We start from the raw sequence: 12,648 nt of genomic DNA, 5'->3' as shown, positions 1-12,648 counted from the left end.
AGCTAACCCTAACTCTAAACCTTAAAGTATAGGTAGACTCAGCTAACTAACCCTTACAGTATAGGTACACTCAGCTAACCCTAACTCTAACCCTTACAGTATAGGTAGACTCAGCTAACCCTAACTCTAACCCTTACAGTATAGGTAGACTCAGCTAACTAACCCTTACAGTATAGGTACACTCAGCTAACCCTAACTCTAACCCTTACAGTATAGGTACACTCAGCTAACCCTAACTCTAACCCTTACAGTATAGGTACACTCAGCTAACCCTAACCCTTACAGTATAGGTACACTCAGCTAACCCTAACTCTACCCCTTACAGTATAGGTACACTCAGCTAACCCTAACTCTAACCCTTAAAGTATAGGTACACTCAGCTAACCCTAACCCTTAAAGTATAGGTAGACTCAGCTATTGACATAATCAAGGTGGGCCCTACTGTGGAGGCTACTCAGACAGCCAAGTCCCCCAAATCAACATCCAAGGCCTCTTTAACCAAAACATTTAAATTGAAACCAACTATTTTAGATTGGGGACAAAGATCAAAGGGAGCAGGGGCCCGCCCTGCCTATCCAAAGATAGGGGAAACACTGCTACATATACATTAAATGTGCATGTAAATGTATGTATACACTGCTATCTGTATCTCAGTTTTATAGCCCTGCTTACAGCCATGCTCAGCCATCCACACAATCAGAACCTTTTCAATAAGGTCCAGTACAGCATGTACTAAAACATGGGAACTGAAGTAGGAAGCTGGACTGGGGAGCTGTCGGGGAGTGGGAGGCTTGTGTTCATGCCTGTGTCTTTGTAACACACAGGCCTAGGGGCTGGAAAACACTGGTCATTKTATGTTACTGCTGTAGGATGCAGATGCACACACGGCAAGGAATGTTTTATCATACACTGGAGTCAATGGTGGCACACATTGCCCTCAACATACACTTTCCCTCATTATGCCTCMGGCCTCCTATGGGCCGTCCAGGTCAAAGGTTAAGTTGAGTACTATATAGGGAATAGGGTGCCATTTGGGACGTGCCTGTCTACATTTCACAGCTTCGTAAACCTGAACAAATTATACTAGATGTAGAGTAACAATACCAGGCATTATGTTTGCTGGTTGATGCTGTAGAATGGCTCCGAGAGCTGTCAAATAGTCGATGGCTGTAAAATAAGTTACTATGCAAATCAAATGCATGGTGTTCTGTGTGTCATGTGCCATTGTGTGGTGTCTTGTCCACCGCCCCCGGAAAATAATTTCCCCACTTTTTTTCCACAAAATTGCAGAAATTAATTTATTACATCCCAGTTGGGAATTAACATCTTAAAATTTCATGACATTCCAGAAATTCTTTGACATTTGGGAACCCTGTTGTGTCTCCCAGACGGTGCACTACTTTTGACCAGAGCCTTATGGGCCCTTGACCTGGCAGGGCGCCAATAGGGAACCATGGTAATCACAGAAGAGTCCAATAAAGCATTACTGTATATCTGGTTAGGCCCAGAAGACAGGCTTACTGTATATCTGGTTAGGCCCAGAAGACAGGCTTACTGTATATCTGGTTAGGCCCAGAAGACAGGCTTACTGTATATCTGGTTAGGCCCAGAAGACAGGCTTACTGTAAATATGGTTAGGCCCAGAAGACAGGCTTACTGTATATCTGGTCAGGCCCAGAAAACAAGTGGATTGATTGCTGCTATACTGACTCCACCTAGTGTTCATCTCAAGAACTTCACCCAGCACCTTATTCATACATCCTGTTGTCCCATTCATGCATATTACATCCTCTTCATACAATATGTCTCTATCCGTTCATACTTTAGTCACATGCACAATCTCAGACAGCACTAGCCAGATTATGACAAAACTTGAGTAAATGATGCGTCTTGCCATAGAGATCACACAAAAGGACACAGATTTTTTWATTTTTTATTTAACTAGGCAAGTCAGTTAAGAACAAATTGTTATTTTCAATGACAGCCTAGGAACAGTGGGTTAACTGCCTTGTTMWGGGGCAGAACGACACATTTTTACCTCGTCAGCTCAGGGTTTTACTGCTAACCTAGAAAGCATTACATGGGCTTGCTCCTACCCATCTCTCCGATTTGGTCCTGCCGTACTTACCTACACGTACGCTACGGTCACAAGACGCAGGCCTCTTTATTGTTTTTAGAATTTCTAAGTAAACAGCTGGAGGCAGGGCTTTCTCCTATAGAGCTACATTTTTATGGAATGGTCTGCCAATCCATGTGAGAGGCACAGACTCGGTCTCAACCTTTAAGTCTTTACTGAAGACTCATATCTTCAGTAGGTCCTATGATTGAGTGTAGTCTGGCCCAGTGGTGCAAAGGTGAACGGCAAGGCACTGGAGTGACGAACCATCCTTACAGTCTCTGCCTGGCTGGCTTCCCTCTCTCCACTGGGATTCTCTACCTCTGACCCCATCGCGCTCCCATGCCGTCCCTATGAGGGGTGCATCACGTCATATCAGGCTTTTTTCGCTAAACTCGACATGAGTAGGTTGAGTGACTGACATGATCTTCCTGTCCGGTTTTGCGCCCACCCAGGCTTGTGCAATGGGGGAGATCTTCATGGGCTATACTTGGCCCAGTCTCMGAGTGGGGTTATATGCTGCCTGGTTGGCCCTGTCCGGGATAAATTTGGTCGCTCCCTCTCTCTCCCTCCCCCTCCCTCCCGGAGGACCTGAGGCCCAAGAACATGCCTCAGGACTACCTGGCCTGATGAGTCCTGGCTGTCCCCGTCCCCAGTCCACCTGGTCGTGCTGCTGATCCAGTTACTAATGTTCTGCCATGACCTGTTCACCGGACGTGCTACCTTGTACCGGACCTCCTGTTTCGATCCTCTCTCTTCCTCTCTCTACCGCACCTGCTGTCTCGACCTCTGAATGCTCGGGCTATGAAAAGCCAACTGACATTTACTCCTGAGGTACTGACCTGTTGCACCCTCTACAACCACTGTGATTATTATTTGACCCTGCTGGTCATCTATGAACATTTGAACATCTTGAAGAACGATCTGGCCTTAATGGCAATGTACTCGTATAATCTCCACTTGGCACAGCCAGAAGGGGACTGGCCACCCCTCAGAGCCTGGTTCCTTTCTAGATTTCTTCCTAGGTTCCTGCCTTTCTAGGGAGTTTATCCTAGCCACCGTGCTTTTACAYCTGCATTGCTTGCTGTTTGGGGTTTTAGGCTGGGTTTCTGTATAAGCACTTTGTGACAACTGCTGATGTAAAAAGGGCTTTATAAAGACATTTGATTGATTGATTCTGGCACCGAATGACCGATCTGCACAAAACTTGATATGTGACATCAATGGAGAAAGGTCTCTCAACGCAATATTTTCCAGACAAGTACCTAAAACAAAACGGAGCCTATTTGCCAATAAACAATCATGTGGGCGGGGTCTGGCACATAAATGCATATCATTCAGTCAAGGATATTCGTATTGTAACAAAATATGGTACACGTTACAAACACTGTCAAGACTCAAAATATGCAAGAACATTCATATCAATCACACGGTGGCGCCTTAACAGGCAGATGTTTATATCTCTTGACCTGTTAAGACTCAGAGTGATGAAATTTGGCACACATGCTCAGGGATAGGAGTCTAGCTAACCCACGCGATATTTCAGACACCACTGGCCTGATTTTCAGGACACTTGAGTGAATGATGCGTCTTGCCATAGAGATCCGGCATTAACAAAATTACACTGATTTTGCCCAAGGGGGGTGCTGCATCATTCGTGTGGGAAGGCATGTTTACTGTTGCCTTGTTTGAATTGTCTCAATACAACATTCAAATGGTGAATATTATCCTATGCCTACCTCTCAGTGTCCCTGGCTTGTTGCTGGTGGAACTATTACCTCCATTTTCCTGCTTCTGGCTGTCAGTCTGCCTGGTCTGTCTGGCTGGTTCGCCGGTCTCCTGCTTCTGGCTGTCAGTCTGCCTGGTCTGTCTGTTCTCCTAACAATGAAAAACGTGGACCAGCAATCATTTGATGTAATGGCTATTGAAATCTTTGTTTGTTCAATGTTGACTTCAAGCCCCCTTTCACTGTTTTTATGGAAGTGGAGAAAGTTGAGCATGTTTCCCACAGAATTCAATCCTAMTTGAATAGGATCTCTATGGTGTTCCCTTTAAGTGTATACTGGTCTCCTGATTCTGTCTGTCGTTGCCCCTGCTCTGTCTGGCCTGAAAACAGGGGACCAGCAATCACTTAATGTAATTGCAATTTAAGTCTTTGTTTACTGTTGACTTCAAGCACCCTTTCACTAGACAGAGTGCCAGTCTGTTTGTGCTGTMACGCCATCTCCCTGTCACTCTTTGACATGACATCACAAACAGCCTGGCACTCCATCTACCCTCGCACTGTTTTTACGCAAAAGGAAAGTGTTCAGGATGTTCACTCCCTTTACCTGTTTGTTCTCCTGTGCCTGGTTGTCATTCTGTCTGGTCCCTCTGTTCTGCCTGGTTGGTCTGATTTCTTCCATTGGTCTGGTCTGTCTACTACCCTGTGTCTGACTGTCAGTCAGCCTGGTCTGTCTCTTGGGCTCTGCACCTATCTCCTTCTGTGAGAAGTCACAACCCCCGCCACCCCGGGGAACATTTTKGGGATTATGTCCAAGGGTCCGCTGTGTACCCTCCCTGTGTGAAGGGGTCTTAACTACTGTTATCTACCTGTGTYTTAGCTACCGTCGCTGCTCTCTTCGAACGTCTGGTAGAGGTACCACTCCCAACGTGCTGTGAGGGACTCTCTGACACTAACCCCTCAGAGGGATCCTCTTCTATCATCCCCTCACTGTCTTCTGTAAAGCATCAATGAAAAAACAACATATGCAGGTAAATAGGTGTTGTTAGCCTTATAGTATTAATCTGTGATGTATCATACAGAGGAGAAATAGCATACTGGCAGAAATAAATGATAGTAGACTTTGATAATTTTTCTGTCATTATATACTGAACAAAAATATAAAAACGCAAAACCCAACAAGTTACAGTTCAAATTAGAAAATCAGTCAATTGAAATAAATTAATTAGGTCCTATGGATTTCACATGACTGGGAATACAGATATGCATCTGTTGGACAGATACCTTAAAAAAGGTAAGGGGCGTGGATCAGAAAACCAGTTAGTATCTAGTGTGACCACCATTTGCCTCATGCAGCGTGACACATCTCCTTCGCATAGAGTTGATCAGGCTGTTGATTGTGGCCTGTAGAATATTGTCCCACTCCTCTATAATAGTTGTGTGAAGTTGCTGGATATTGTCGAAAACTGGAACACGCTGTCGTACCGGTTGATCTAGAGCATTCCAAACATGCACAATGGTTGACATGTCTAGTGAGTATGCAAGCCAGATCCTTGCGACATGGGGCCGTGCATTATCATGCTGACACATGAGGTGTTGGCGGCGGATGAATGGCACGACAATAGGCCTCAGGATCTCGTCACGGTATCTCTCTGCATTCAAATTGCCTTATATAAAATGCAATTGTGTTCGTTGTCCGTAGCTTATGCCTGCCCATACCATAACTCCACCGCCACTATGGGGCACTGTGTTCACAACGTTGACATCAGCAAACCGCTCTCCCACACGATGGCATACACGTGGTCTGCGGTTGTGAGGCTGGTTGGACGCACAGCCAAATTCTCTAAAACAACGTTGGAGGCCACTTACGGTAGAGAAATTAACATTCAATTCTCTGGCAACAGCTCTAGTGGACATTCCTGCAGTCAGCATGCCAATTGCACATTCCCTCACAACTTGAGACATCTGTGGCATTGTGTTCCGTGACAAAACTGCACATTTTGGAATGGCCTTTTATTGTCCCCAGCACAAGGTGCACCTGTGTAATGATCATGCTGTTTAATCAGCGTCTTGATATGCCACATCTGTCAGGTGGATGGATTATTTTGGCAAATGATAAATGCTCACAAAGAGGGACGTAAAAAAAAAAAAGTGTGAACAATATTTGAGAAAAATAACATTTTTGTACGTATAGAACATTTCAGGAATCTTTTATTTAATCTTATGAAGCATAGTACCAACACTTTGTAGTGTTTATATTTTTGTTCAGTGTAGTTTGCACATACTGATTTACCAAATAGCACCACCAGGTGGAAGCAAATACACCATTTTGATTGAGTCTCTGGAAAGTGTCAGACAAGCAATGATGGTAAAGAAAAATTATATTATTTACCCGTTATGCTATCAGAGAAAGATAATCCCAAATAAATACTGAGCAAGACAATATCCTAGAGACATTAGGAGTGACAATAGTTATACAAGCTATATTGTTCCTTGGCTTGCATGTGTACAGGAGCTTCTACATGACACGCTGCATTGGCTTTCATCCCAAAAGGATTCCTATTTCCTATATAGTGCACACTGAGCACTATGGGGCCCTTTGTTAAAGTGAGTGTACTACATAGGGAATAAGGTACAATTTGGGACGCCCCCATTGGGTTACAGTACCAGTCAAACGTTTTGGACACACCTACTCATTCCAGGGTTCTTCAGAGTGTGCAAAGCTGTCATCAAGGCAAAAGGTGGCTACTTTGAAGAATCTTAAATAGAACATATATTTTGATTTGTTTAACACTTTTCTGGTTACTACAGGATTCCATATGTGTTATTTCATAGTTTTGATGTTTTCACTATTATTCTACAATGTAGAAAATAGTAAAAATAAAGAAAAACCCTTGAGTGTATCCAAACTTTGTGACATCAGCTGATGTAAGAAGGGCTTTATAAATACATTTGATTGATTGATACTGTAAGTGAATCCAAAAGCAGTTGCTTCATTCTACAACTGGYGATAAACTCCCATAAATGAAATCTTCAGTAGGACTAGATAGGGCAGGCACACATTCAGAGTGTAATCTGTGCAAATGCCAGCTAGCACTGCAGCCTTGAACACTCACACTCTCTCTCTCACTCACACACACACACACACCTCCATCATGTCCTTGAGCGATAATACTGTCCATTCCCTTCTCGTCATCTGGAATCCCAGAACTCCTAGCATTGAAAAGTGAGGAAATTAGTAAGTAATCAACAGGGAAGTAAGTAGAATGGTATTTCCTCATTAAATAAGTCTAACGTTACACAGTTAACCATAAACACRCACCGATAACTAAAACTTAATATGATATAGCTAAATGGATTATACACACCTTGACAAATATGGGGATTGGATCTGCAGAAGGAAAACATTTTCAAAACACATTCGAATCAAAAAAACACGTAGGCTAGGACTTTATTTTGTGACAACCACTATTGCTGCACTAGCCCAATCKCTTCCTAGGTTCCCATCCAATTGGTGACAGACTTTCATGAGAATATTCTAGAATCTACATAAATTAATATGCAATATGCAAATTTCCCCCCCAGAGATATTTCCATCACCTGTTGCTCACATGTTTTTGTTTATAAATTTTCCTGAGTTTTCCCCGCATTCACAGCATTCAGACACAGCTGGGAATTTTATTGACAGAGCATTTGCCCTTAGTTTAGGGATCCCCATTGTTCCTGTGGATATGCCTTTCCCTGTGCACGCCCTAGATAGTCGACCATTAGGATCAGGGCTGATTAGGGAGGCCGCCGCTCCACTGGGCATGGTTACGCAGGAGGGTCACAAGGAGAGAATTTGTTTTTTCCTTATTGATTCTCCTGCGTTTCCCGTGGTGCTGGGCGTACCCTGGTTGGCCTGTCATGACCCCACTATTTCATGGCAACAGAGGGCTCTCAAGGGGTGGTCACGAAAGTGCTCAGGGAGGTGTTTAGGGGTTTCCGTCGGTGCTACTACGGTGGAAAGTCSARACCAGGTCTCCACCGTGCGCATCCCCTCTGAATATGACAATTTGGCTCTCGCCTTCTGTAAGAAGAAGGCGACTCAATTACCACCCCATCGATGGGGGGGATTGTGCGATAAATCTCCTGGTAGACGCAGCACTTCCCAGGAGTCACGTGTATCCCGTCACAGGAGGAGACAGCGGCTATGGAAACACATGTCTCCGAATCCCTGGGGCAGGGGTACATTCGGCCCTCCACTTCACCTGCCTCTTCGAGTTTCTTTTTTGTGAAGAAGAAGGATGGAGGTCTGCGCCCGTGCATTGACTATCGAGGTATCAACCAAATCACCGTGAGGTACAGCTACCCGCTGCCTCTCATAGCCAGTGCGATAGAGTCAATGCTTCTTCACAAAATTGGATCTCAGGAGCGCTTACAACCTGGTGCGTATCCGGGAGGGGGACGAGTGGAAGACGGCATTTAGTACCACCTCTGGGCACTATGAGTACCTCGTCATGCCGTACGGGTTGATGAATGCTCCATCAGTCTTCCAGGCATTTGTAGATGAGATTTTCCGGGACCTGCACGGGCAGGGTGTAGTGGTGTATATCGACGACATTCTGATATACTCCGCTACACGCGCCGAGCATGTGTCCCTGGTGCGCAGGGTGCTTGGTCGACTGTTGGAGCATGACCTRTACGTCAAGGCTGAGAAATGTCTGTTCTTCCAACAGTCCGTCTCCTTCCTAGGGTACCGCATTTCCGCTTCAGGGGTGGAGATGGAGAGTGACCGCATYTCAGCYGTGCGTAATTGGCCGACTCCCACCACGGTAAAGGAAGTGCAGCGGTTTCTAGGGTTTGCCAASTACTACCGGAGGTTTATCYGGGGCTTTGGTCAGGTAGCAGCTCCTATTACCTCACTGCTGAAGGGGGGACCGGTGCAACTTTTGGTCACTTGAAGGCTCTGTTTACCTCGACTCCCGTGCTGGCTCATCCGGATCCCTCTTTGGCGTTCATAGTGGAGGTGGACGTGTCCGAGGCTGGGATAGGAGCCGTGCTCTCTCAGCGCTCGGGTACGCCACCAAAGCTCCGCCCCTGTGTTTTCTTTTMGAAGAAACTCAGCCCGGCAGAGCGAAACTATGATGTGGGGGACCGGGAGCTGTTGGCTGTTGTCAAGGCTTTGAAGGCGTGGAGACATTGGCTTGAGGGGGCTAAACACCCTTTTCTCATCTGGACTGACCACCGCAATCTGGAGTACATCAGAGCGGCGAGGAGACTCAAACCTCGCCAGGCAAGGTGGGCCATGTTCTTTACTCATTTTGTTTTTTCACCCTGTCCTACAGACCAGGCTCCCAGAACACTAAGGCAGACGCACTGTCCCGGATGTATGACACAGAGGAGCGGTCCATGGATCACACTCCCATACTTSCAGCCTCTTGCCTGGTGGTACCGGTGGTGTGGGAGCTGGACACGGACATCGAGCGGGCGTTACGTACAGAGCCCACTCCTCCCCAGTGTCCAGCTGGGCGTCTGTACGTTCCGTCTGCTGTCCGCGACCGTTTGATCTATTGGGCCCACACATCACCCTCCTCTGGTCATCCTGGCATCGGTCAGACGGTGCGTTTTCTTAKTGGGAAGTACTGGTGGTCCACCTTGGCCAAGGACGTGAGGGTTTATGTTTCCTCCTGTTCGGTGTGCGCCCAGTGCAAGGMCCCTTGGCACTTGCCCAGAGGGAAGTTACAGCCCTTACCCGTTCCACAACGGCCGTGGTCGCACCTGTCGGTGGATTTCCTCACGGATCTTCCTCCCTCACAGGGTAACACCACGATCCTGGTCGTTGTGGATCAGTTCTCCAAGTCCTGCAGTSTCCTTCCTTTGCCCGATCTCCCTACGGMCCTACAGACTGCGGAGGCCCTGTTTACAAACGTCTTCYGGCGCTACGGGGTGYCTGAGGATATAGTGTCTGATCGAGGTCCCCAGTTCACGTSAAGGGTCTGGAGGGCGTTCATGGAACGTCTGGGGGTCTCGGTCAGCCTTAACTCGGGCTTTCAACCTGAAAGTAACGGGCAGGTGGAGAGAGTAAACCAGGATGTGGGTAGGTTTCTGCGGTCTTATTGCCAGGACCGGCCGGGGGAGTGGGCRGMGTTCATCCCCTCAAAGTTTACTTCGATATAATRGTTCTTATATCAATATTTGCGCATAAAGGCGTTTTTACTTCCAATTCCCACTTTAAAAAATTTGTTGACGCAAAAAGTTCCAATGTCAAACTAACAAATTATCTGTTGCCATTTATAAAAWAAAAAAATTTAACTTCCTGTTTCCATCATATCTGTGAAGTTTATTTTTTAACTAAGGTATGACTTTACTCACATAAAAACTGTGGCTGGAAACGTGGTTACAGACACTAACTGCTTTAGTGCCTATTGACGAATGGTATCTTCTGGTCAGAGGAGTTTTGTTAAGAACCCAGACGCTCGTTCTGAACGTTAAAACGCATCACTTGCGATACGTTTTTTTGGGGGGAAACATAATGAATGTATCTTTTAATATCAGCGATAAATAAAATAAATAAAAATTTAAACAAAAGGTTCAAATTACTACACATTTTTATACAGGGTTAGGGTTCTCTCCATGTTATATCGATTCTTTACGGCAGACAGACATCTGTGCTAATTAGCTATCTAGTGTACTCCGTACCTGTGTAATAAGCTAACTGGGGAGGAAGTCTAGTTCGTCAACTGGAGGAAAAACACACAGCTTGTGGTACTGTAAAAAATTGCTACAGTAAGTGTATATTTTTTATTTTAAAGATTATTTATCGCTGATATGAAAGAGGGGCATATCACCATATGTTTCAAAAACCTGTTTGAAAGTGATGATTGACGTTTCTAAACGTTAAAAACACAGCATCGGAATTGTAGTTCATGTCTCCGAATGTCTCCTCTGAAAACCCAACCTAAGGAGTAAAAAGKGGTTTTGAGAGCTACTGATGCACACGCTACCTTTTCAGGTGTGAGACGCACTTGGTCCAAGCCATCCAAACGTCTACAAGTCAACATCGCTATCTGAGGAGAAAACCCTAGCGGACAGACATGGTATCACATCAGAAACGATTATATTACAACAGAAACGGTGAGCTATGTCAAAGATATGGCAGTCTGAGGCCTTGATGGAAGGGCCAACCTACCGTCTATACAGCCATTGATGGTGTGTGGTGTGGAAAAATTATGTGAGTATGGCGAGTCTAGAAAATCTGCAAGCATCAATCTGTAAAAAAACAACAGGAATAAAGTAATTAATGTTAGCTAGCTAAATAGTGGCTAGCTGCTCACCAGCCATAGTAACGTAGTAACAGCTTTTCACTTTGGCACAAGAGAAAACATTTCATAAAAATACTTTAGCCAGCTATTTCATCCACGAAAAATGTGAATTTGGCTGGAGAACTGGGTCGTCACTAGTTAACACAGCCACAAAAGAATATTTATGGATAAATCGCGTCTATTTATTTCCTTAAAATGTTACTTCAAACCTAACCCTAACCATACTGCTAACATGCAAMAAAAAAAAACTATTTTATGTTMATTTATTTTTATGTTGCCAATTTTGACTTTGTGGCTGTGGTAAGTAGCGAGAACTGGGGTTTGCTAGAAGTTATCCAACTAACAACGTTAGCTAGCTAAAAGTGTCGGTAGCTAATTTAGCTACCTAGCTAAAAGTGTCCAAACCTGTCCAGGTAAAGATTTTTTTCTTCTTCTCCTTCAGAATCATCTACAATTGACGCCGACTCATTGTCGATATCAGAGAAACAACTTGTCTCCATAACATGTGTGGTAAATTTCCAAATTGTCAATATTTACATCTAGCTAGCCASCCACGTCGACGTTACTAGTTTGCATTAGTAATTGATGAGATTAGCGCGCGAAAGAGAAAATGTGTGACTGCAGACTGTCTYTAGGGCGTTCCTGGTGGGCGTTCCTTGCCAAGTTGAAGAAAAGTGGAAAGACTTTTTTTTCTGCCACAAGAGGGCGTAGCAGACTGAGTAGGCTACAACAGTATCCCTTGTATTCCCATGGCAGGGAAAAGATTGCGCCAAATATAATATTAGGCCTACATTTTAAAAACTCTGAGATTGAGCCTGACTTGGCAGTGGCACTCACTCAGCCTCCACTCCAAACTAGTGTTCACCAAAAATATTTTATCTTAAAAGCAGTGTTTACCAAAACCATTCCGGTTTATTAAGAGAGGTGAAAGTCTTTGTTCCAGGCCAGCATAGCAGCCTACACCTTCCTACSTCAGGCTAGGAAGAGTTAAATAAATATCAGTTGAACCAGAGGTGCGTGTGTGTAATAAACCATCAGCCCATATTATATAATGTCTGTCACCTGCTCTCCYGGACCAAGTTTTTTGACAGCTGCTTTATTATGAAATGTTCTAATCTAATACATAACTCCTTAGCAACAGAGTATGAGTGACAATACCACCAATGTATTTATAAACTCGTATGAAAACTCAACTGAAATTAATAAAATAAGGCAAAACACTGGAAAATATTTATKTTGTTTAAATAAAATGTTACAATGCAGGTATAGTAGCCAATGAATCGGACATAATTTACCTAATGCAAATGAACGAAAAAAATATAGGTTTATATTTGCAGAAATAAATTAACAAATGATGTATCCGACTAGGTCCATGATCGGGTCGGAAAKGTTTAAATTCCGCGAAGATAGCACTGAAATACATAGGCTATAGGCTTTTTAACCATTCATTACTAATACATCATCTATTGTAGKGCTAAACATTTAAGTCTGAGAGGTTTGGAATC

At 44.5% G+C, this 12,648-nt stretch overlaps 1 protein-coding gene across 1 annotated transcript in view; it reads right to left on the bottom strand.

Annotated features, from left to right (window-relative positions):
- The window catches only part of LOC111957596 (ankyrin repeat domain-containing protein 12-like), a 24,823-nt gene extending 13,122 nt beyond the window's left edge, over positions 1 to 11,701 (bottom strand). The window contains exons 1-7 of the mRNA XM_070436914.1: positions 11,549 to 11,701; positions 11,011 to 11,090; positions 10,826 to 10,902; positions 7,208 to 7,230; positions 6,988 to 7,052; positions 4,709 to 4,836; positions 3,856 to 3,994 (exon numbers count right to left, since the gene is read on the bottom strand). Of these exons, the coding sequence (XP_070293015.1) occupies positions 3,856 to 3,994; positions 4,709 to 4,836; positions 6,988 to 7,052; positions 7,208 to 7,230; positions 10,826 to 10,902; positions 11,011 to 11,090; positions 11,549 to 11,643 (607 nt within the window). The 5' untranslated portion in view covers positions 11,644 to 11,701. The remainder of the gene's footprint in view (positions 1 to 3,855; positions 3,995 to 4,708; positions 4,837 to 6,987; positions 7,053 to 7,207; positions 7,231 to 10,825; positions 10,903 to 11,010; positions 11,091 to 11,548) is intronic.
- Between the last annotated feature and the right edge of the window lie 947 nt (positions 11,702 to 12,648).

This window comes from Salvelinus sp. IW2-2015, linkage group LG33 (genome assembly GCF_002910315.2).
Source record: "Salvelinus sp. IW2-2015 linkage group LG33, ASM291031v2, whole genome shotgun sequence".
In the NCBI taxonomy this organism is placed as follows: domain Eukaryota; kingdom Metazoa; phylum Chordata; class Actinopteri; order Salmoniformes; family Salmonidae; genus Salvelinus; species Salvelinus sp. IW2-2015.
The sequence above is the reverse complement of the archived record's forward strand: the minus strand, read 5'-3'. Positions and strand labels throughout refer to the sequence as shown.